The sequence below is a fragment of the Argiope bruennichi genome, chromosome 3 (assembly GCF_947563725.1).
Source record: "Argiope bruennichi chromosome 3, qqArgBrue1.1, whole genome shotgun sequence".
Lineage (NCBI taxonomy): Eukaryota > Metazoa > Arthropoda > Arachnida > Araneae > Araneidae > Argiope > Argiope bruennichi.
In genome coordinates, this window is record NC_079153.1 from 3,628,166 (window position 1) to 3,651,609 (window position 23,444).

Consider the following 23,444-nt stretch of genomic DNA (forward strand, 5'->3'; position numbering starts at 1 on the left):
CAAGTCGACATTCATAATCAATAAGAATTTTATTAATAGAGAGAAAATAGAAAATCCATTTAAGTTTATAAAAAGAAATTTTTGTCTAAAAATGAAACAAATTTGTGAGTTTCAGCACTGGTAGGAAGGTTTTTTTATGTTGAATGAATTTATCGGTCCATCGATTTGACACGAAATTTAATGTGAAGTGGGAGCATCAAAATTTAGTTTTTGTTGACTGTCGTTAGCAGACAAGACAGACGATATTAGCTTGTTTAAAAACGAATCTACCTCCCCCATTAATAGGAGATGCGAAGAGTTTCTGCCTTATCCTTAAAATATTTGCGCCATGTGAGATTTAATTCTGCTTCCTCCTTTATATAGTTTATATTGCAACGTATGAAATTATTTTTATTGTTATTAGAAATGAAATAGAAAGATCATGGATTTGATAAACACCCCCAAGGTAAATAAAATAATTTTTTTTCGGGGGTGAAAAAGAATTTCAGAATAAGACATATTGTTTTGTTCAGCATTGATTAATTTGATTTTTCTTTTTCTTCAGTCGTTGATGCAATATAAATATTTCGTATAAGGTGAAGAAACATTGAATAAAATCGTTCTCATGTTTATTTTAAAGCATATATGCATTGGCGAATATTTGAAATATTTTACTATGCAATCTTTTCCTATCATTCTGAAAGTGATCCGAAAATCCTGTAGTTTAGATGTTTTTCTTTAAAGAAATGTATTAATCGTATGCAACCATTCATTAAATTTTACATGTATAATGCAATGAAAATAAAATTTTAAAACTGAGTTTCTCTATTATTGCAGTAAATAGTCATATTGCACCTAACTTGCTAGCAGGTGTGGCTTTTATTTTAAATAAGAATATATATATTTGACAGGTGTTTCTCTATCTTCATTAAAATACTTTATAGCTTAGTATCATAGCTATGTAGCTCCAGGATTATATTTTATATTATGTAATATGGTCCAATACTTTTTCTTTGGATTCTAAAGATATCAGGTTTCTAATTATTAAAGAAAAAAGCTTTAAACTCAAATTTTGAGACTGCATTATTAAAGCAATATTTTATGCTTTTTTTTTCTAAATTAAAAAAAAAAATGGCCATAAAACTTACTTTACTAAAGTGCAGAGTTCATATATTAAATATTTTCCAATTACTTGGGCTAAGTTTTTTATATTATTAAATGTTAATGGGAAACATATTGCAAAATGTTTAATACAAGTAATCTGTTGTGGTGCCAAAAATGATTGAATTTTTATATTGACCTTGTAATCAAGAATTTAAATTGATTTTTAAAATCCGTGCTCTTTCTGTGATTTCATAATCTAAGCAATAGCTCGTTATGATATTACTTCTGTTGTTTTAAATTTGTTTTCTTCTGAAAGCATGGAAAGTTTAAACAAGTTTTATTATTAAAAAAATCTAATTAATGAAAAAAAATGGTGTTTTAGATAATATAATTTATATATTTACTTGGGATCTTTAAATATATTAAGAATTTTTAAATTGCAATATATATTACTTTGCATAATATAAAACTATTCATAATTTGTAAAGTCATTTAGATCCTTTTATTCTTTTGAAAAAGATGGAATTTTTTAAAAATATAAATCAATGCAACTTTAAAAAATGTTATGAGTGATAATAAAAATAAATACTTATATTCATATAGCACATTAGGATGAAGCAAAATAATGTTTCCTCATGTATAAAGCAAATAAAAGCTATATTAAACTCATAGTTGATTTCAATACTTAAATTATTTGGAGTATTTAAAAGTAACTACCTATGGTATTTTTATGAGTCATGTATTTGTTTCAATTAATGGCAGAAATTATATAAAGGAGTAATTCATTAAAATTAATGAAATGAAAACTTTATACATACATTGTTTGAAATGGTTAAGATTATAGTTAACATTAATCATTCTAAATGTGTTCAAATTGAAATTACTTAAAAAAAAGAAATTTTTATTTTTGAGAAAAAAAATTACATTTAAAATTTATAAGAATAGCTTTTATAAACCAAGTAAAATGATAAAAGGCAGAAAACTGAATTAAAACTTTTCAAACGCATCAATATACCTAAAAAAACTAGAGAGATAAAACTTGGTTGTAACAGACTTGGTGAAAAGTTTCTTAAGAATGCATTTAATTTTTTTCTCAATTTTTTTTTATTGGTTCTAAGTATAAGTATGCACAGGAATTGAAAAGACAGGAATGAAAGTGGCAACCATCTGTTCGTTTAGGTTGACATGGAATAATTATTTACCTTTCTATGTCCATGAATAACATTATACTTAAATTGTCATTACTTGCATTAATATGTTAAACTGCTCACGATGATTGATAATTTGTTTATTTATGGAAGAGTCCAGTGATATACTTAGTTGTTCCCCTCTTAGCCAAGTGCATAGTTGATTTGATGTATAATAGATCCCATATTAATTCTCTCTATTTGAAAAGGGAGAACTATAACCTGATTTTTGACAATTGCAAGTGTGATGTAGGAATTATTTAATATCTGGAAATATGTTTTGTTAAACTAGCAATGTATCAAACGTTCTATATTTACTCTTTTAAGACATATGATTGAAGATGCATCAAAGAGGAGTATTAAGAAAAATGTATTGAGCTCAACAGTCATATTTATTACAGTGCAATTTTTTTTTGTTACCAGTTCTTTGATGCATTTTTTATTCCCTCTTAGCAAATGCATTTATTTATCTGTGGATGGTCAAAGTTCAGGTATATACTATACAAGTCCTCCCCATTAACAGTTTTGTCAAAGACATTTTGTGACCTTATAAATGAGGAAGAATACCTATTTATTTTTTAAATATTATTTTGAAGGTTTTGTTAATTGAAAAAAATTGATTAAATGCTCTACAGATCTTAAACTAGTATCGTTGGAGTTAATTAACTTTTGCCTGTTGACGAGTTGACAATTTTTTTCTTTTGTTTTGAAGAGTGCATGTATCAAATTTCTTTAAAATCGTGCAAACACTGTAAATTTAAATAAGAAATGCACCCTGTCGCTTCTATTGAAATTATAAATAAAAATGAATGTTATAAAATTTTTTATGAATTTTTAAAGGTAAATTTTATTATTAAAAGTATTTGTTAAGCTTGATTAAAGCTAAGAAGAAGCATATGAAACTATTGCATAGGAACAACCTGAAGGGATTTCTTGTATAATTATAGTCTGTTAATCCCTTATAATTTTTATTGATGGCTGAAGATTTTAAGTCATCCTTTTAAATATTTTTACAATTGTCAGAATAATTATTGTTGAATGAATAAAATTATTTCTTCATGATTTCTTCAAACATTTCAAGTTTAAGATCAAACTGGCAATTTGTATAAAGCATATTACTTTGATATGACTGAAATCAGAATAAAAATTATCTTTACTTAAGATGTGTATCATGTATATTTTTGAATATATATATGTGTATTTCTATAAGTAAGTTTGATAGTAAAACTTGTTTCATGTTCATGGAAGAAAACTCCATTTCTAACTTTTTTGAGACTCTTTGTATTATAAAATCGTTTACTCTTTTCCATTACTGTTAATTAAGGAATTTAACATTTGGATATGCTTAATAGTAAGGAAAAAATATTTCATTGTAAAATACTGACTGATTTGAATATCATTGTGCCATTGGCCAAACTGAAAAGAATAAATTCTCATAGTTTTGTGTGGTTCCTCGTTATTTATTCTAGGGAGTATTATCAAGTAATCTTAATGGGACCAAAACTTCATGTGAATTAAAAGTAAGTTGATCTAAAATATTTTAGTCTCCTTGGCTGTGCATGCTTCTTTAGCATGTTGATGGATTCCATGAGCTAGAAAGAAAGTTTATCAGTTTTATCTGTTGCCGCATGGTATTTTACTTTATTCGCAAGATGTGTGCCAAATAAAAATTTGTTTATTTTTTTTATTCTGTAAATTTGATAGAAATAGATCCTATATATTTAATAAAATTTTACCTATTATTTTTATTTTAACTATATTGTATTTACTAGACATCTTAAATGATATCAATTTGAATTGCTTTAATATGTTTTTTTTTTAGCTTTGCTTTTTATATATAGTTACTTTTAAATAGCAGGCTTTTTTTTTAAAAAATTATTTTTAAGAAATTGAATTTCTACATTTTTTTTTTATTTCTAAGCATTAAATTGTGCTACAAATACAAATGTGTTTGCTGTTGAGTTGCTTGTTATATATATTTATAATTTTCAAATTTTAAAGTTATATTTGAAAAGTTAAATATCAGGTGATAATTTTATATCATTCTGGTCAGTAAATTTTCTGAATTTACAGTTTTTGATTTGTTTAAAGATATGAAAACTGTAAATATAATGATATTATTTGAAAAATGAACTATATAATTATAATTGCTTTGACTTTCCTCTGTTGATGGTAACAAATTCTTTTTAGATTGAGAAAGTGCGGATGCTTGATCGCTTCAATAGTAAGAAACCTAATGTTGGAACTCTTCATCTCACAGCTACTCATTTAATATTCATAGATCCAGAAGGAAAAAAAGAAGCTTGGGTAATATATTTAATAAAGGTGGTTTTTAACAGCCTATATTTTTTAAGAAATGGCTTTCTCTCATATTGAAATTACTGCATAATGGAGAATGACATTATAGGTGTGCTTTTTTATCAAACATTTTTATGTTCTATAAAGAAAAACTAATTTTTTAAAAATTAAATTATTAAATTTCTTATTAACTTATTTTATATTTCTTATTATTCATATCTTTGACTAAAACAGAGCAGTTTACATTTTTTGTCGGTCAAGATAGAAATTTTTCCATTATTTCAATTAGCCTCATCAGTAATTATCCCTTAAGATACATTTTAAAACATTAAAATGAAATATCTCTTTACTTTTAATATGGTGTGCACTAGTAATAATTTATTGTTCTGAAAAGTGAGTGTTTTTTCCTCAGTTTAATATTATGTAGTTGCTATACTGGTATATTTAGAATATATAATATGATCTGTTAATAAGTGAATTATCTGCTTTAAACAAAACAAACCCCCCCCCATCTGGAATAAGAAATTATTTCATTTAATTAAAAAATAACTTATCATTAGTTTTATTTTGTCAACAGTAATAATTTTTTAATACATTTGCAGTAAATATTTTCTTAATTATTAAATTATGCACCAATTCAAATGAAAACCAATAAAAGCATTATATTCATTCTGAATATATGTTTATTTGGATACAATTATGTATAACCCTTAACACATTTAAATGAAATTTGGTATATAGTCATGAAAAAAAAAATGTAACACCTCTGCAACTTTATTACTTATTATTGCATTTTTACTAAATTGATATAATTGAAAATGACTCAAGGTGAAAATTTTTTCCAATCAATAAATTGAGTTAATTGACTACTATCTTGATATTTTTCCATCATGGGAACCAAGATTTGTCAATAATTTAATCCAGCAGACTTTCAAACTGCATTCCAAAATTCAGAGTAATTTTTGAGATATATTTGATCTAGTTAGCTAAAAAATTTTCCCTAAAAGAGCCAATCTATTCAGTTTGACTTTAATCTCAGCTTGTTAAGAGTAATAAGACTTATTTTGTTTTTATTCAAAGAAATTTTGGAAGGATAATCAACACAATTCAGATTTATTTTTAATATGAGTATAATTTTGAATATTTTATTCTTTTTATTTAGATTTTGAGGCATTACCATTACTTTTTAAATTAATTCATCATTTAGTTGATTCTGTAATTAATAGTCATCTTACTTTTTTATGTAAAATGAAATATGGTGTTTAAACCATTCTTTCCCCTTTTTTTTAATCGCTAATTGGTGAGATACAAATATCATACAAGCATTTTAAATCAATAAAATTATTAGTGTTTTTTAAAAGAAGAAAATTTTAATATGACTGGAAACAAGTGTTAATCATTTAGAAGATTTATTAAATTTCATTGGGTTATTTTATTATAAAAAATATTACGCTTATAATCTTTAAAATTCATAGTGGAGTTTAACACTATTTTAATTATTTCAATGCTCTAAGCTAAAGTTAAATATTTAAAGATTTTTTGATAATAATATAATTTTAAATTATAAAATATCACAGAAATAAAAATTAATTAGAAAGCTGACAATCAGTTTATTTGGTTACAGAACTGCATAAGTGTAATCTGTATAGTAATGAAATGATATCTGAAATAAACATGTTTTACTTGTCTGTGTATAAATAATATAGGACAAAGAGCTATAGTCTTCAAATAAACTAGGTTTCAGCAAATATTTACATTTCAGATCTTCTGTGATCCTCCCCCCCCCCAAAAAAAATATCTGTTTGTTTGCTAGCATACAAACTCAGAAATGAAGCTAGTTAGAAGGGTGAAAATTGTTATATGATCTTTTCATTAAAATCATCTTGAATATCATCTATTTAAAAGAATTAATAAATAAATTAAAAAATAAATAGTTCAAGAAGTTAAATTATAAATTTAAAAAAAGCTAGGTTGATGAAATCTTGTACAGGCTTAATTCTTAGGTTTGTAAATTGTGCCACATTTTGAAATCAAATTTCTATTAGAAGATAGTGTTTCTCGATCTATCTATTCCTAGGTATAGAGATTACTCGTAATGCACCATGCAAGAAATGTGAAATTCGATTTGTAGTTTTGACACCTAGGCTATATTGATTTTGGATTCGATCGGTTGAAGAGATGAGACTTAAAAAATTTTATAGGCTGTCTTTTCTAAGTTTAAGTTTTCTGTATACTGCCATATTTGGTAGCATGCGGAAAAATTTTGGAGGTTATAATAATGAGTTGGCTGAAAATTCTTGATAAGCTACCTGATATTTTCATTTTTTTTTTATTTTTTTTTTACATGCTAATGTTTGTAAACTACTTGTTATCTGCAACTACATGATGAGGCCTGCAAAAAACCACTCATCAAAGTAAAAGTGGGAGGAGGGAAATTTGTATTATAAAGACCTGCTGTAAGAATGGTAGAGTGATGGACATTTTATTGTCCCTGTTAATGGTGTACTGTCGTATCATTAAGATACAAAATCCAGATATTGCATTTTGAATATATTAATAAGCATTAACATTTTTTGAATAATATCAACAAAATTATGACACTCAAATAGTATGGGTGTAAAGAAATATTACAAATTATGCAACCAAAAAATTAACTATCAAAATTTTTTTCAAAAATCAGATATTTTCATGCATTTTTAGTAATCTGTTGATTGCACATTACATTTTGCTTCATGAAAATTTGCTTGAACTTTATCTAAATTTTTAATGGTAGTTAACATTAAAATATCTTCATTTGTTATTACATCAAGTATTAATTCAAAGCAATATTGTCAAAGCAGTCAAGTATTTGAGAAGAAAGTATTTAGGTTAAGTAAGTAAGTTAGGATGTCTTTTCATAATATTTCTAATCTCTTAATTTAAAATTTTATCTCTTAGAGTTACCAGCATTAACTTAGAAGCTTCCAAATTGTACTAAGCTAAGTATATTTTATCAAATTCTGGAATTTGAACTCCTTGCAATTTTTTTTCATATATGTGCCAGATGGCACCATTTATTAGAACGCTTCAAAGTAATAATTAATTAATTTGTTTAAATTATTATTAATCGAGGCTGAAGATCTTAAAATTTGTTAAGGGATTAAGTATAAGAATATGAAAATTGTTCGGCATGAAAATGCATGCATTTAATTTTTTCTTATATACGTATAGAACATATTTACATGGATGAAATTGTGAATAAGCTGTAAATTTTGTGATAATTTTCAATGCTTTATTTTTAAGGAATAAGTGATTGATTGTTCTTATATTTTATAATACTTGAATATATTATAAATTTATAATCCTACAAATCGATAAATAGTCTTTCAAATGACGTTAAAAACTTTTTACTTTTTTATATAAATGTGCATCACTAGACCTATCCCATACCCTACCATTTTTTTTCTTACTTAATAAAATCTTAAATATTGTTGAACCGATAAAATGTACTTCATACATTTATTAAATTTTTATCTTTTGCTTCATATTAATTACTTGATTTTTTTATAATTTTTTTGTTTAATGTTACTGAAAAGTTATGAATCATGGTAATTTGTTTTAATGTGTTATGTTTAATTATAATAGTGTATGTTTTTTAATATGTGTGTCTTTTTATTTTTTAGATATTACATACTCATATTGCAACTGTTATTAAATTACCAATATCTACTTCGGGATCGCCATTGCAAATACGATGCAAAAATTTCTTGTGTGTAACATTTGTAATCCCAAAGGAAAGAGATAGTCATGATATATATACATCTCTATTAAAACTTTCTCAACCAAGTATGTAAAAATGATAATCATCACTTTTTGTGTAAATTTTTTTAATTCCAAATTTGTTAAAGTTTTATTGTTTTTATTCCAGTTCCCTCACGTAAGTTTCTGAAATAATTTGTCAATGCAAAACTATAAATGATACTAAACTAAGCTTTCTACTGACTTTATAGCATAAAAATATCTCCTCTTCCTTCTACCATGGTTTAATTTTATCACACTTAACGGAAATTGTGTCATTAAATGAAATTAAGAATATGTATCTGAAACTATTCTAATATATTTTATTATGAATATTTAAGAAATTTACTTGACCAAAATAGCTTATTGGGAAATATTTTTTACTGTTTAAAGTTTTTAATTCATTTCAAAGTCTGTATTTGACATACTGATATCTTTATACATTTATGAAAAACATTAAAGAATCTTAAAGGATTTTCTTTTAAAGTTTATTTAATAATATTATATTTAAAAAAAGGGCAAATATTAATGTCCAAATACTTTATAAATTAAAATTTGATCACTAAATTATATTCAGCCATTTAAAAAATATATTTATTTAATTTTTAAAACCTATGTAAAGATATCAGTTATGATGTCATTAAGAAGTGATTTTTCAATAACATTTTGTTTTCTTGAAATCCTTTTTTGTAAATTGAATGTGAAGTATTCAGAAAATACTTCAATGAAATGCATGTATACATTTCATTCTAGAGAAAAGGGGATGTTCTGTTATTATTGTAGAAATATAATTTTATACTTCTGTATAAACATTTACAAACTCTAAATTGTGATAAGAATTAAATTCCAGTTAAATAGATATCACAGTTGCTTTGAAGAAATACAATAACAACTAATAAGTTTCAAAATTCTGCTCATTTTCTCTTCTTTGCATATGAAGTATCATCAAAAAATTTAACTCCAGGATTTTAATGTATTTTCAAATTTATAAGGTCTCAAGACAAAAAATAAAATTTTGGAATTATGTCTGCAATTGTGATAACTCAAATAACACACTGAACCTGACAAATGAACTTATGTATACTGTCTTTTCGCCAGATTCTTGCATACCTATCAGATTTTGGATGAAATCTATATACAAGAATGTTCAGTCATGAATGTAATTCTTTTTTTAGTTATCACGTTCGCATACATACGAATTTATATGCATATAAATATGATAGCTAAAAAAAGAAAAAACATAAAGAGCTGCATGAATAAAATTTGATATGCTATTTTATCATCATAATTATAGCTCTCAAAATTTTGATCAAATATGTTAACAGATTAACCATATGTTGTTCTTTATATTTGAGTGTATATGAATTCAATAATTCAAAAATACAACTTAAGTAAATGAAATTGGGTACGTGGTCTCAAATTTTAGTTTCAATTGTTTAAATACAAGACTTCCAAAATATACTTAGTTTTCTTCATTATACTTCATTTCCATTTTGCATCATATATTCAGTTCACTTCATCATGATTTACAAAGCACAAAATATGCCATATTGAGTCATTATATACTAAAATTGGAAGGGAGAGGTACATTCCACTTGTTTTGCCACCTTTCCATCTTGTTTTAGTCTTTGATCCATTAGTTAATGAAACTCTATGTACTTGTGGTATTTCTGGCTGTGTCAAAAGTTTATAATTTTTATATTGGGGGAGATGCCTTTATTAAAAAGTAAATGAGAAAATCTAGGGCAAAATGTTTCTCATTGGCAGCTTTAAGTATTTTGAGCTCTAGGCGAGAACACTATGAAGCCTCTCTGGTTAATTTAGTTTTATATTTTTAACTTAACCAACATGTTAATAGCATATTTTTGGCTATTTTTTGTGTGTTAATTGCTGTGTGAAAATGTATACATTTTTATTTATTATGACTCATGACTGTACAATGCCCATATTTTTACTCACTATTATCTAAGCAGATAAATAATTATATGAATATTACAAAATGGTTAGGAATCTGATTAATTTCATTTGGCAGTTTTAAATATACTTTTCAATATACTTTCTAATATTTTATAATTCTTAGAATTTCTATTTTGTACAATTTTATTAATCTATCCACTTGGCTGATACCATCTTTTTTAACCTATTTACTAGTAACTCTAAGCTGCTGCTGCTTAGTTGGGAATTCACTATTACCAATCTTACTGACTATTTAAGTAATAAATTATTAATTTTCATATGATCATAAAAATATCTCTCTGCTTGAATTTGAAATCAAGATTATTTAAGAATAATTATTTTCAGTTTCTCATTTTCTTTTATGGCAAATATTTCTTTACTGAAAAAAATTTACAAAGATCGACAAGTTAATTGCTTTTTTCAAAAAAATTTCTTTTCAGTTAACATACAAGAATTGTATTGTTTTCATTATACTGCATCCAATGAAGATCAACCTAAAAGATCAGGTTGGAATAAATTTGATTTACAAGCCGAGTTTTCCAGAATGGGTGTTCCTAATCGACATTGGGTGTTGACTAATATCAATAAGGATTATGAAGTAAGCCTTTTACTGAAGTGATTTTTATACAATGGATTGAAAATTAATTCTGTTAAATTATTCAATAACTTTTTTCTTGGAACATGAATTATTTTTTAATGAAAAAAAAAATATTTACTAATGAAATTGCTCATTCCTTGCTTTGGTTTTGAAATTATATTGACTATTAAATAACATTCCTTAAGTCATTATTAATATAATAAAACATTCTAGATTGCATATATTTTGAATTGTGGTATTTCACGAAAATTCTAGCAATCATTGTAATATGGCAATAGAGTAATTGCACTCTACATTTGATTAATTTTCATTCATTAATTTCATTTATTACATATCCATTTAAGCCAATCATTCACAAATAGTTTATATAAACTTCACTCTAACTCTCTTGATGAATGCCTTTCAAATTGCCTCACACTTTTTCTTTTTCATACAACTTAAGCTTCTAGCTTCTTATTTGCATTCTGTGACCTCAGTTAAAAATTGGGCAATAAAAAAGCAGCAGGAATTGAATAGCCAATTATGCTATGCTGATTCTGAATAATTTTTTTGTATTGATGATAGATTTTGTAATAGATCACTTTTTTTTTTTTTTTTGGTGGCATTGAGAGACTTTCTTTTATTATACTATATTCTTCTTCACAAAATTTCCTTAACAATTTTTTAACTGATAGAATTAATGCTGTCATTATATTTTAAGTTTAATTGGGAATCAACATCTCAATAAAGTTTCCCCTCAAACTGTTGAAAAGTTGTATTAGAAACAGATATAATTTAATAGGAGTATAAAGCCAGAGATTAACTTTATTAAACCTCAACCTTATCAGTATTGCTATTTATATTTTTTCAATCAAATATGTTAAGTAAATCTATAATGTATGATTTATTCAAAAAAATTGATTCAATATTTGTATCATTTCTTGAATATTTGATTTACTTAAAAAAATATATTTATTTTCAGATTTGTGATACCTACCCTAAATATTTATATGTACCTTCATCTGCTTCATCTACAATTTTAGTAGGTAGCAGTCGTTTCCGAAGTCGTGGAAGGCTCCCGGTATTATCATACTTGCATAGAAATATGGTAAGAAATCCTTCCTTGAAATAACATATTTAAGAAACACACAGGCAATCCTTTTCTATATCATGTCCAACAATGCTTATTTTGCTTAAATCATTCATTAGAAAGTTTGTAATATCTCTACTTTATAGATACTTAGTAAATTTCTATGTACAATATGAAATAATTATATAAAGATGCATCAGAACAATGTATTGTAACTGAAAAAAAAGATAAAATTAACATTATTATTTCAAGATATTACCGTCAAAATATGTTTTCATTACTAAAATCTTATGAAACAATTTATATCTCTTAATGAAATTATGGAATAGGAAAATATGGAGTTAGGTAATTATGGAAACTTACAGACTCAAGTACTACTCAAAATGTTAAGAATACTAGAACTTAGATTAAAAATTATCGGCTTTTATAAGCAGCCAACTTAGTCACATTGATATATAATGTTTTGCTAGATGATTCTTATTTTTTAAAAAATCCAGTTTTGTGACACAATTTCTGCATTGTGTCAACTCTTACTTTTTATAATACTTTTAGTTTTGAAATAACAGAATTCATATATATATATATATATATATATATATATATATATATATATATATATATTTACTTTTTTTCTCTAATTGTCACTTAACTTTATTTTTTTATATTTACCAGGCTGCAATATGTCGATGTAGTCAACCACTTTCTGGTTTCAGTGCCCGGTGTGTAGAAGATGAACAGTTATTAAATTGTATTTTAAAATCAAGTCCAAATTCTGATTTTATGTATGTTGTAGATACTCGACCTAAGGTAAATTCTTATAGTTGTATTTTAAAAGAAAAATATCTTTTTAATGCTTTTGTAGATAAACATCAGTTTTCTTTCTTTTTTTTCTTTTCAGATTAATGCAATGGCTAATAAGGCTGCTGGTAAAGGATATGAAAATGAAGACTTCTATAAAAACATAAAATTTCAGTTTTTTGGAATTGAGAATATACATGTAATGAGAAATAGTCTTCAGAAACTTGTTGATGGTAATTATTTTTTTGTTGGCTACTATTTATTCAAATTTACAATTTTATTCTACCTTTAAAATATTTTTTTGTTACTAATGATATAATTAAATCAACACATTTATCAATGAATCATAATATTTTTATTTCAAATTACCTCTGATGTAGTTTCTTAAATGGTTGGGCTGAAGTTAGTTATTCTAATTCTACTTATTAAAATGAACATGATATACTATTGTTATAAATTCTGAAGGTTTTATAGAATAACATTTTAGGAGTATAACTTAGATCTAGAATTAGCATAGAATTAGCAATGAATCAAATTTATATATTGGCTATATTTTTTATACTGATTTTTTTTTTTTGAAAAATGATTTCCACTATTCTAATTTTAACTCATCCAAACAATCTGATCTTAATAAATCAGTCATTTTATAGAATTTCGCTCTTTTAGAAATATTTACCATTCCACCATTTATTTTAAAACAAAAAGTAAACTGAGATATAAATAAAAAAAAAACTATTATGTGTTTTTAAAACATTTTGCAGCATGTGAACTTAAAGTTCCTTCCATGAATGCCTTCCTAAGTGGCTTAGAAAGTAGTGGATGGTTGCGCCATGTAAAAACTGTTCTTGAAGCATCTGCCTTTATTGCTGATGTAATTATGCATTTTAATTATTTTTAAAATACTATTATATATTCATTTATGATACATTCTTTATATATATATATTTTTTTAAATGCAGTTTGTGAAGCATGTCATCTGTGTTTAAAGCAGATCACTTTTATAAATGAACTATATATCTGATATTTGTTAAAGAAAAAAATTTTTGTATATAAATATAAAATTTTAGGTTTCTTTGATGCATGGATATTTTTTATTTTAAAAACATTACATATAGGCTTTAGAGAAAGGAACAACTGTACTTGTTCATTGTTCTGATGGTTGGGACAGAACTGCTCAAACATGTTCTCTTGCTGCTCTTTTACAAGATCCATATTACAGAACTATTACTGGATTTCAAGTGAGTTATCAGTTTGGTTATTATTTCTGGATGGAATAAAATTCTTTTTATACAATAAATTTTTATGAATAGTGTATCTATCATAAATAGGCTTTATTTTCTGGACTTTGGATGATATTGACAAGCATCCAGTTTTCATACTAGATTCTTGTTTGGTCATTGCTCAATCTTTATCCTTCGCTTTTAATAAGGCCTATTTACTTGCATTTTAATTCCACTGTTAATTTTTGCAATAAATTCAAAGTTTAGATATTTGTATGCTAAAATAAACATAGCTAATGGAGATAGTCTATTATTTGATAGTTTTCAGCTGGACTTCTGGACTTTTTAAAAATAAGTTTTAAAAAGAACCATATTCAGAATCACAAGGATTCAAAATGAGTAAATAAATTGCCAAAACTAGATGTAGGGAGGAAATAAGTAAAAGGGCTTATATACATTGAAACTGGAGATATACAATTGGCAATGATGGGTTTATTTTTCAATTTAAAATAAATAGTTTAATTAATTAATGAGGTAAAAGAGCTAATAAAATAACTGTAATTTTTTTTTTTTTTTTTAATCTTGGGAAATAAGTTAAAGGAAATAAAAAATAGAGAAAATTACATATCTGGGGTGTGAGGAAATTTTTATCACAATTTGTGTGACATTATGTATTTTGAAATTATTTAATTAAACTAGAGTTGGAAAAGAACTATATATCTTATATGTAGAGGAAATGTCACAAGTGTGATGTAAAATTGAATTTCATTATCTTATGATGAGAAATTGATTTGTGTTCTCAAAATGGCACAGTAACACATAGGCATGAAATTCCTTTTTCCCCTATCAAGAAATTATAATTTTGGAAACTAATAGGTTAATATTGAATCATATATATAGTGTGTATGTGTATATAAATATTCTTTTGCATAAGCGGTCGAAAAGAAAAATTTTTTGAAATTTTCCCCCTTTAGTTATTTTACTATTAGATTTTGATAGGAATTTCTTTGTCACATGTAGATTTAGGAAAGGAAATCTTAGATATCCTTAAAAGAATGTTGTAAACTTTAAGGATATTATCCTTTTACTCTGAGTGTGAGAAATGCAAAAATCATCAATTTTCTAAAGCCTGTGTTAGAATGAATCAAATAAGAAAGGGGGAATTTTATCAGAAAATAAGAAGATTTTAGAATGAAATTAATATAAAGTAATTTAAACTGAAAATTAGGAAATCAATTTAAAAATATCATATTTATGTATATAGTAACATAATTGTCAATTATTTACTTAGAATCTCTTACTATTTCAAAGTGATTATCTGTAAAATCATCTGAATACAAATAAGAATTTACTAATAATTACATGCAAACTTTACTTCATAGGCTTTAATTGAAAAGGAATGGTTAGCCTTTGGTCACAAGTTCACAGATCGGTGTGGTCTTATCCAAGGAGATCCAAAAGAAGTTGCCCCCGTTTTCACACAATTTATTGATGCAGTATGGCAACTTACACAGCAGTTTCCTTCTTCTTTCCAGTTTAATGAAAGATTTTTACTCACTATCCATGATCATGTGTATTCCTGTCAGTTTGGGACATTTATAGGCAACTGTGAGAAAGACAGAGTTGATCTTAGGTAAAAGATTTAAAACTCTTGTTGCATCTGAATTATATTAAACTTGTAGATTAAACATACTTTTTGCTTTTTTTCTTTGATTATGTATTGATCTAGTACCTTGCATTTTCTTTGATTTTCTTGTTATCAAGAAAAAGTTATATTCTACCTTGTGCTGAATTTTGTCATACCTTTTATCCCACTTAAGAAGTTATTCTGAATTATTGTTATTAGTAGTTAATTTATCAATCATTATATTAGACTTTTCATAATATTCTATAAAGCCTTTATTTTATATTCAACTCAGAGCATTTCTTTTAGAAATTCTGCTAATTAAAATAAACACTGCTGATCTCAATAGTTCAGTAATAATGAGAAATAATGGTTTTACTAAAAATCTTTCAGACTCAGTGAGCGAACTTATTCATTGTGGGGTTATCTTATGAATCATCTGTCAGAATTTTTGAATCCATTATACAAGAGAGAAGTTGATGATGTTCTCCATCCTAGTCTGGCTCCACAAGCTATGAGGTAATTTTATCATTCTCCCATTGATAATAATTATTCTCATTATCATTCTTATATTTTATCGGTCATTGTTATATTGAACCAATAAATTGATAATAATTTATTTTTATATATAAGCTTTCATTAATGAAGGTTATGTTCTGTTAAATGTTTACAGGTTTTGGAGAGGTATGTACAATCGTTTTGAAAATGGAGTTCATCCTAGAGAACCTTTAGGAGATATGTTGGTTGCAGCTAAGGATCATATTTCAAGTTTAGAAGATCATATATTACAACTTCAGAAGGTATCTTTTTCTTATGCGCACATATTCATTCACACTTTTGTCATGATTTTTTTCTTCAAGTTTCGAGTCTTGCAAAAGAGACATTTTTTATTAAATGTTTTAGTAGTTTTTGATTTGCAGTGAAACTTCTTAAGACAAAGCGTTCCGCCGATCCGTTGAATGGCATCTTTCAGTTCCACCAGAGTGGCTAGAGAGTCTCATTAGACACGATACTTTATGCATCCCCTAAACCAAAGGTTGGCTGGACTAAGGTCCAGTGATTCATGAGGGCCACTTAATCTTACATCCTCCGCTTATCACTCGGACCTCAGTAGATGTATCTTGGAGAAACATTTTGGCAGAAAAGCAACGTGAGACGGAACACCATCCTGCATGAAGGTGACGGCAGGTAACGAACATCTTTGCTGCAAAGCAGGCACAATGTGATCTGGCAAAAGCGAAATATACCGTTCTGCAGTGACAGAACAGGTTTTCATACCTGATACAGGATAGGACTCTTCAAACAAGGAAGGGACCAGAAGGAAGGACGTGGTTGAAACCACACCGAATAGTCACACGCGGAGAATGGAGTCGTTTAGTCGTGTACTCATGAAAGTTTGATGCCGCTCAGATATGATTGTTTTGTGTATTGGCTTCACCATGCAATGAAAAGTGAATTTCATCTCTCCACATGATGTTCAGCAACCATTGTGGGTCGCGTTCCATTTGTGCAAACGCCCATGTTGCAAAAGTTGTCTTCCAATTGGTGTAGTGCTTTATCTTGTACGGATACAGTATCAAGATTCTGTGCTGAATCCACGTTTCCGGAATTCCCGTTACTTTCTCAGCTTCACATGCAATGCTACTCTACATTGATGTTGCCATGGCACTTTGTACGACAGGTACGCGGTCCGCACTGACGAATGGTCTGGCACTTCGTGGACGATTCAACAAATTTCCCGTTTACTCAAAACGGCCTACTAAATTCAGTACCCCATTCATTAAAATAGGCCTTTTATTTGCTTTGATGTCTTTCACCGTGAGAAACTTTCACAATGCATGCTTTAGTCGTGAATTAAACCGATTCTTATACACAAATTTAACCGCTAATGCTCGATCCGGTAACAATAGTAAGTTGTTGCCGTCGAATGATGACCCTATTTCTAGCCTTGTGCTTTATAGCTATCCTGACTTGCAAAAGCTGTTTTGGTCTGACATGTGAGCTTCATCTGTCGGTAATAATTTTTAATGGAAAGAAATTTTTCATAGATTTTTTGAACATATTCCCGCAAATCGCAATTTTTTCGAGCATTACTTTTTTTATTATAAACTTTTAAAGTTAGTACGAATTTACGATGCATCCTGTATTTATTACACATACTTTTAAAGAGAAAGCATGATATAATCGTTGGACAAAATTAGGTGTTCCATTAGCTGGAACACTATACCAGTCGTGTTACGCGACAGGACGCTATGACGGAAAGAGAATAACTGTATCTTAGTTTTCTGTTCTTCTCTCTTTGTAGGAAAATGAACTTAATTCAAGGAATATTGTTTGGGAGGGTAGAATTCTTAAAAATGACCGACCTTTACTCTGGGTCTCTGATCTTTTGTAGATTTTTTTATTCAATAGCGTTGATCATCATCTTTTCTTAGAGCCGAACGGAGTTTTTTAGCTGTTTACTTTGAGTTTCGCTAGCATTCGTAAATAATTGAATAAATAAATAAATAAATAAATATATATATATATATATATATATATATATATATATATATATATTCTAGTATTTTGGCGATGGAAGTTTTAGCTCTTAACAGTATTGAAAATCTGTTTATTTTGAAAGTGGTGCAAGTACTTCTTAGATTGAAATTATTACGGCAATATATTACGGTAAAATTTAGTTCCGGTTGCTGTATGGTGAAATAAATGTGGCCGTTTGATATCATGTCTGAAATCTAGAATGTGTCTATTTATCTATTTTTGATATTGAAAATTGGTGATTGTACAGTATTTCATAAACAAAAAAAGTATATCTTAATTTTGTATTTCGATAATAATATGTTTACTTCCATCACCGATTTTTCAGTCCAGCGTCAATGAAATAAATATCATTGATCACAAATTTTTATTATCAGAATATTCATTTCTATCGAGCGATCGTGATTTTGGAGTGGAAATATCCAGTAATTATCTAATCCGGAAACCAGTTCCTGGCATATTCCAAATGATTACTATAAAGTAATACGAAATTGTCGAAAACATAATAAATTTTTAATACATGAAATGAAACACGGATATTTATTTTTAACCCAATCTCCGGAGAAAGCGGTTTCAACCCTTTATTTACCGAATTATTTTGCTATCAATTTTTCAACTTTATTTTTGTACCAGTAGTTAAGTTTTCTGGCTGAATAATCCCAAGGAATCCAAGAAAAAAATTTAATTAATTGAAATATCTTAATTTAATTAATAATTAAATATCTTTAATTTCTACTTTTAGTTTATATTAACTACTTGCTGTATGGGTAACATTCTGCATGTCCCTTTCAATACCATCAGAAAAAATAATCATATTACGAAGACATAAGCCAAAATTAAATGGTACTTTTAAGTACAGTCAGTAAATAAAGGTTAAAAAGAAAGAAAAGTACCGATGGAGAATCCGTGAATTGGTTAACTATATGGTGGATTAGATTTACAAAGGATGCACCATACAAAATGTTCTACAAAATTTCGATAGAGTGAGATTCTGAATTTAAAATAATCGATTTGTCAACACAACGAGGAAGACCAAGTGATTTCAGAAATATAAAATTACTTTTTATGTACAAAAAAAAAAAAAAAAAAAAGGATATTTATTACATCTGAAAAATACAAGGACAAGATAGATTTATTACCATATATACCTCTCGTTCATCATGAACATTTTAAAATGTTAAATCCTGAATAAAATTCATTTTAATTATATCTGGGTATAAACTGAAAATGTATAATTTCATTGAAATTCTTAATAAAACTGAATTGTTTTTTGTTATGTTATATTTTCTACAAAAATATTCTTTGTTTTATTTCACTTTTTATCAAATATTTATGAAAATGTGAAGAGTATTTTGTTTTTATTCTTAAAAAAAGGCTGATGCAACTGAAATATTATTTCCCGATTAAATTAATGATTGCAATAATTCTTTAATTTTGAAAGTGAGGCAAGTTCATTTAGTTATAATGGTAGTCTTATTTTTTTAGTCAGCACTGTAAACACTATTGGATTATAAACCTGCATTATCTGGTTCCACAAAATATAAACAATATATCTATTAATACTTATCAATATTTTTAAATTTATTGAAACGCAAACCTTTAAATATCTTGCAATAACAAAAAAGGGACTTCCCCCATTTTCAAAATAAACGGCTCATATACGGCTCTTTTTTATAGTCTTCCCACAGGAAGTGGCGTAATCTTGGGAAAGTTCCAGAACTTTCTCCAAGCTTCAAGGAAAAACTGGTTTCGGTGATATAATGTTCAGACCATCAGGAGTCTTCTAAAAAATTCCTTTCGTCGCCAACTTTCTCGCCAAGTCGCCAAGATTTGAGGTCATTGACGCGGCACTCGCTCAGCACAGATCGTACAACGGTTTTTCCCAAGATGACACTATTCGTGCCGGGAAGCAAAATTAGATTTGTAACAATATTATTGCTTAATTTTTAAAAAAATATAACTGTAGTTATTTTTAGTGTTTATTTAGTTAGTTATTGGAAATTAATTATATTGAAAATGGTGCGGAGAGATCAATTAAGCAAACATCTCTCCTAGTGGTGCAGTTTGTGTCATGCTAAATCTGCTGCACATGTATGAATTAATGTTTTTTTTTTTTTTTAATTCAAATGCAAGAGATTTTACTCATTTTCATGCTTTACTGCAATGTGTGCTTAATCTCACTTTTCAGAGCTCTAGTGGTATAATGTTCATGTTGATAAAACATCTACAGAATGAAAATGAGTACAATTTTCGTAAAATTTAGCTAATGCATTCATTTAAGCTTAAATAGATTACCTACATTTTCCTTTTTTGTTTGAGCTTAAAATTTAAAGGGTAGTGTGCTGCAAAGGGTAATTAATATACTTCTTTTTTTTAGAGAATTAGTCAATTTAAAGCAGCTCTAAACCATGCAGAAACACCAAGTAAAGATATGGATTCATCTATGGTTGACAGTGGCCTTGCTGAGGATTTTAAAAAGAAGCTAGATAGTGGAAAAATATTTAGTGCTGGTGATGTAGCTGATTCAGGCTTTGAAAATGGAAATATCAATAATGAAAATGGTATGAAATAACTAAATGTTTTTTTTTATTTATAAATTTTTTAAATTGATATACCTGGCATTGCTTGTGATTAAAATTCCTTCATGTGTAATATTTATTATGTAGAAACTACTATCATGTAAAATATTATAAAGTGCATATGCTTTTCAAAGCATACATATTGAAATAAAAGAAAAAATTAAAAAAAAAAAAAGATAGTGGTAAATTGTTTGAAGTCTAAACATTGCCCAGCTAAGGCATTTTTATAAATTTCGTTATTTTAAAATAATTTGCATGAAATTTTTTAAAGAATTAAAATCAATATAGAGAGAGATTGCTCAGAAATGAAATTGGTATCATTGAAAAACTAAAATTTTTAGTTTTAAGATGGTATAAAATTTTTTTTTCAAAATAATTTCCTCTAAAGTTTCTGTTGTGAGAAGGCAAAATATTAGTTAATTTCGTTTATTTTGATGTCACTACTATCATCAAACATCTGCTTCTCTTGTGAGTAAAAACTTTACTTTTCTTGGCTCTGTTTGAACAATTCATTTATGCCTGCTTTTAGGCATTATTAATTCACTACTTTGAAGCAAATGAAAATCTTGTAAAATATATTAAAATAAAACAAATAAAAATATGGCAGTAGAATAGTTCAAAGTTAATATCAATTTTAATGTGTGTGTTTAAAGACATATAGCCACAATGACTTTTTATATATAGTAAAATATGCTTTAATCGTGCATGTTTTCTCACATTTTTAAGTACTTAAATTTTTGCTCTCCTATTTAAAATATTATGTAAAAAATATTCTTAAGAATCACAAAGATTTTTGTTTGGAAACAAGCTTACTATATACAATTATTTTATCACATGAATTTCCCTGGGGATTATTATTGTATGACTTTTTTTAAAATAATATACAAATTCTTTTGAGTGTTTTTGAAATAAAAAGTATAAAATATTTTATTTTGATTACTTTAAAAATTAAATGCATTTACAAAATAATGAAATATTAATGAATTTGTTGATAATTATGATTTGTTTCAAATCTAATTAGTTTGATTGTTGCTCAGTGAATAATTTATATTACTATATGAAATGTAGTTGAGGCATGCAGTGAACATCTATAAGTTGATTTGTTGTATTGCAAATAATTCAAAGATAAATATAAATTATATTATTAAAATTATGTTTATCAAATATGTAGTATTTGTGTAAAGAAAAAAAAAATGGTTCCAAGTTTATAAAACAAAAGTTGCCAATCATACATTTTTGTTGTTTATAACAAATGATAAAAAAGAGTAAAATATAAACTCAGTTAAATTAGGAACAAACCAAACCAAAACCCTTTATTCCAAGAATGTTTAGATGGTTTTCTACAAATAAAATTGTTTTTCTTTGATTTCTTAAATTTAATTAAATTTTTCAAATGGATTTTAGATTCTCCTGATGGGAGCAATGGAAATTCCATATTTTCTCAACTTTTAGAAGAACTAGATTCTGTTGCCTTAGAATGGAAAACATTAAGAAATGTTCGAGAGTGCATTTGCTCTACACCTTTCGACCATTTTAGCAGAAAGGTTTGTGTTTTCAAAAATTTAAACTCTAACTCAATAATCTGTAAAATGTTACTTCAAGACATAGATATTTAAGATAATATATAAGGGATAGTGATGCTTTAAAAAAAATGGCAAATAAATCTCAATAGTTAGTGCTTGAATATAAAGTATTTTGTGAATTAAGTTGAATAAAAGATTATTCCCTACTTACTATGTTGTATTGCATTTATTGTAGAATATATGTAGTTATATTATTTTACATCTTTAAAATAATTTTCTGTCAGAAATGTGAATTGCATTTTGTGTTAAATAGATTAAACTATCTAATTCCAATATTAGTTTTATATAAATAATTATTTAAATGTAAATGCCTTAAAATAATTTTAAAATACATTTGTATATTTAATATAGCTTCAAAAAATATAAAATGTTGCAAGTTTAATTGTATTCCCTTTTCTGATATAATTAGTGTTATTTAAGTTCATAAACTAACGCTGAATATATTTTTAGTTCCATTGTTGGAGCTGTGGTGATGTGTTTTGTGTCCGGTGCATTGACAAAAGGATATCATTAAAGGGTCATTATCATCAAAGACCAGTTCCTGTATGTCGTCATTGTTATAAAGAACTTATGAGGACTAATTCTATAGATTCTTAAAATAAGATATAAATCTTTGTTTGTATATATGGAAAAAAAAAGCATTAGACAATAATACCACAATTTTATTTTGTGTTGTTAAATAGTTTCTTTTGCAGAGTACAAAAAGAGAAAAGCTATAGTACTTAATAATGAAAAAGGTCATTTTATTTAAGGTCACAAATATTTTCTTTTGATAAAAAATATCATTGTGGGAATGGAATATATTCCTCGTTTTTTCCTTAATCCTGGTGAAATAAATGTTTTTTATATTATGTTGTTTATGAATTGCAATACATAGTCTATGCAATTAATTTATCTTTTTATATATGGTATTTTGATGGAAATATTATTTAAATTATGCTAATAAGATGACAACTATAATTTATTAGTATCAAATTATTAGGTGCTGGACACCAAATGCGCTTTGTTTTACAATATATCTGCACAGTATAAGAAATAAATATGATTAAAATTATGATGTGGTTTTATTATGCAATAATAAAATTATATGCAACCCTATGTTAAGTATCTTTATTAAAGTATTTAATAATAGAG

General features: G+C 26.5%; 1 protein-coding gene across 4 annotated transcripts; it reads left to right on the forward strand.

Annotated features, from left to right (window-relative positions):
* Positions 1–202: 202 nt before the first annotated feature.
* Positions 203–23,302, forward strand: LOC129964291 (myotubularin-related protein 8-like). Of its 4 annotated transcripts, none has more exons than XM_056079059.1 (16): positions 203–445; positions 3,740–3,790; positions 4,461–4,577; positions 8,231–8,393; positions 10,742–10,899; positions 11,861–11,986; positions 12,641–12,775; positions 12,867–12,999; positions 13,528–13,637; positions 13,882–14,004; positions 15,369–15,619; positions 16,004–16,129; positions 16,284–16,410; positions 20,526–20,709; positions 22,132–22,271; positions 22,761–23,302. In XM_056079059.1, the coding sequence occupies exons 1-16, from the start codon at positions 422–424 to the stop codon at positions 22,905–22,907; spliced, it is 2,115 nt and encodes a 704-aa protein (XP_055935034.1). In that variant the 5' UTR covers positions 203–421; the 3' UTR covers positions 22,908–23,302. The 4 variants fall into 4 exon arrangements, with proteins under 4 accessions (XP_055935034.1, XP_055935037.1, XP_055935036.1 ...); XM_056079058.1 differs by having other exon boundaries at positions 209–330; XM_056079062.1 differs by lacking the exon at positions 3,740–3,790 and having other exon boundaries at positions 204–445.
* Positions 23,303–23,444: the final 142 nt, after the last annotated feature.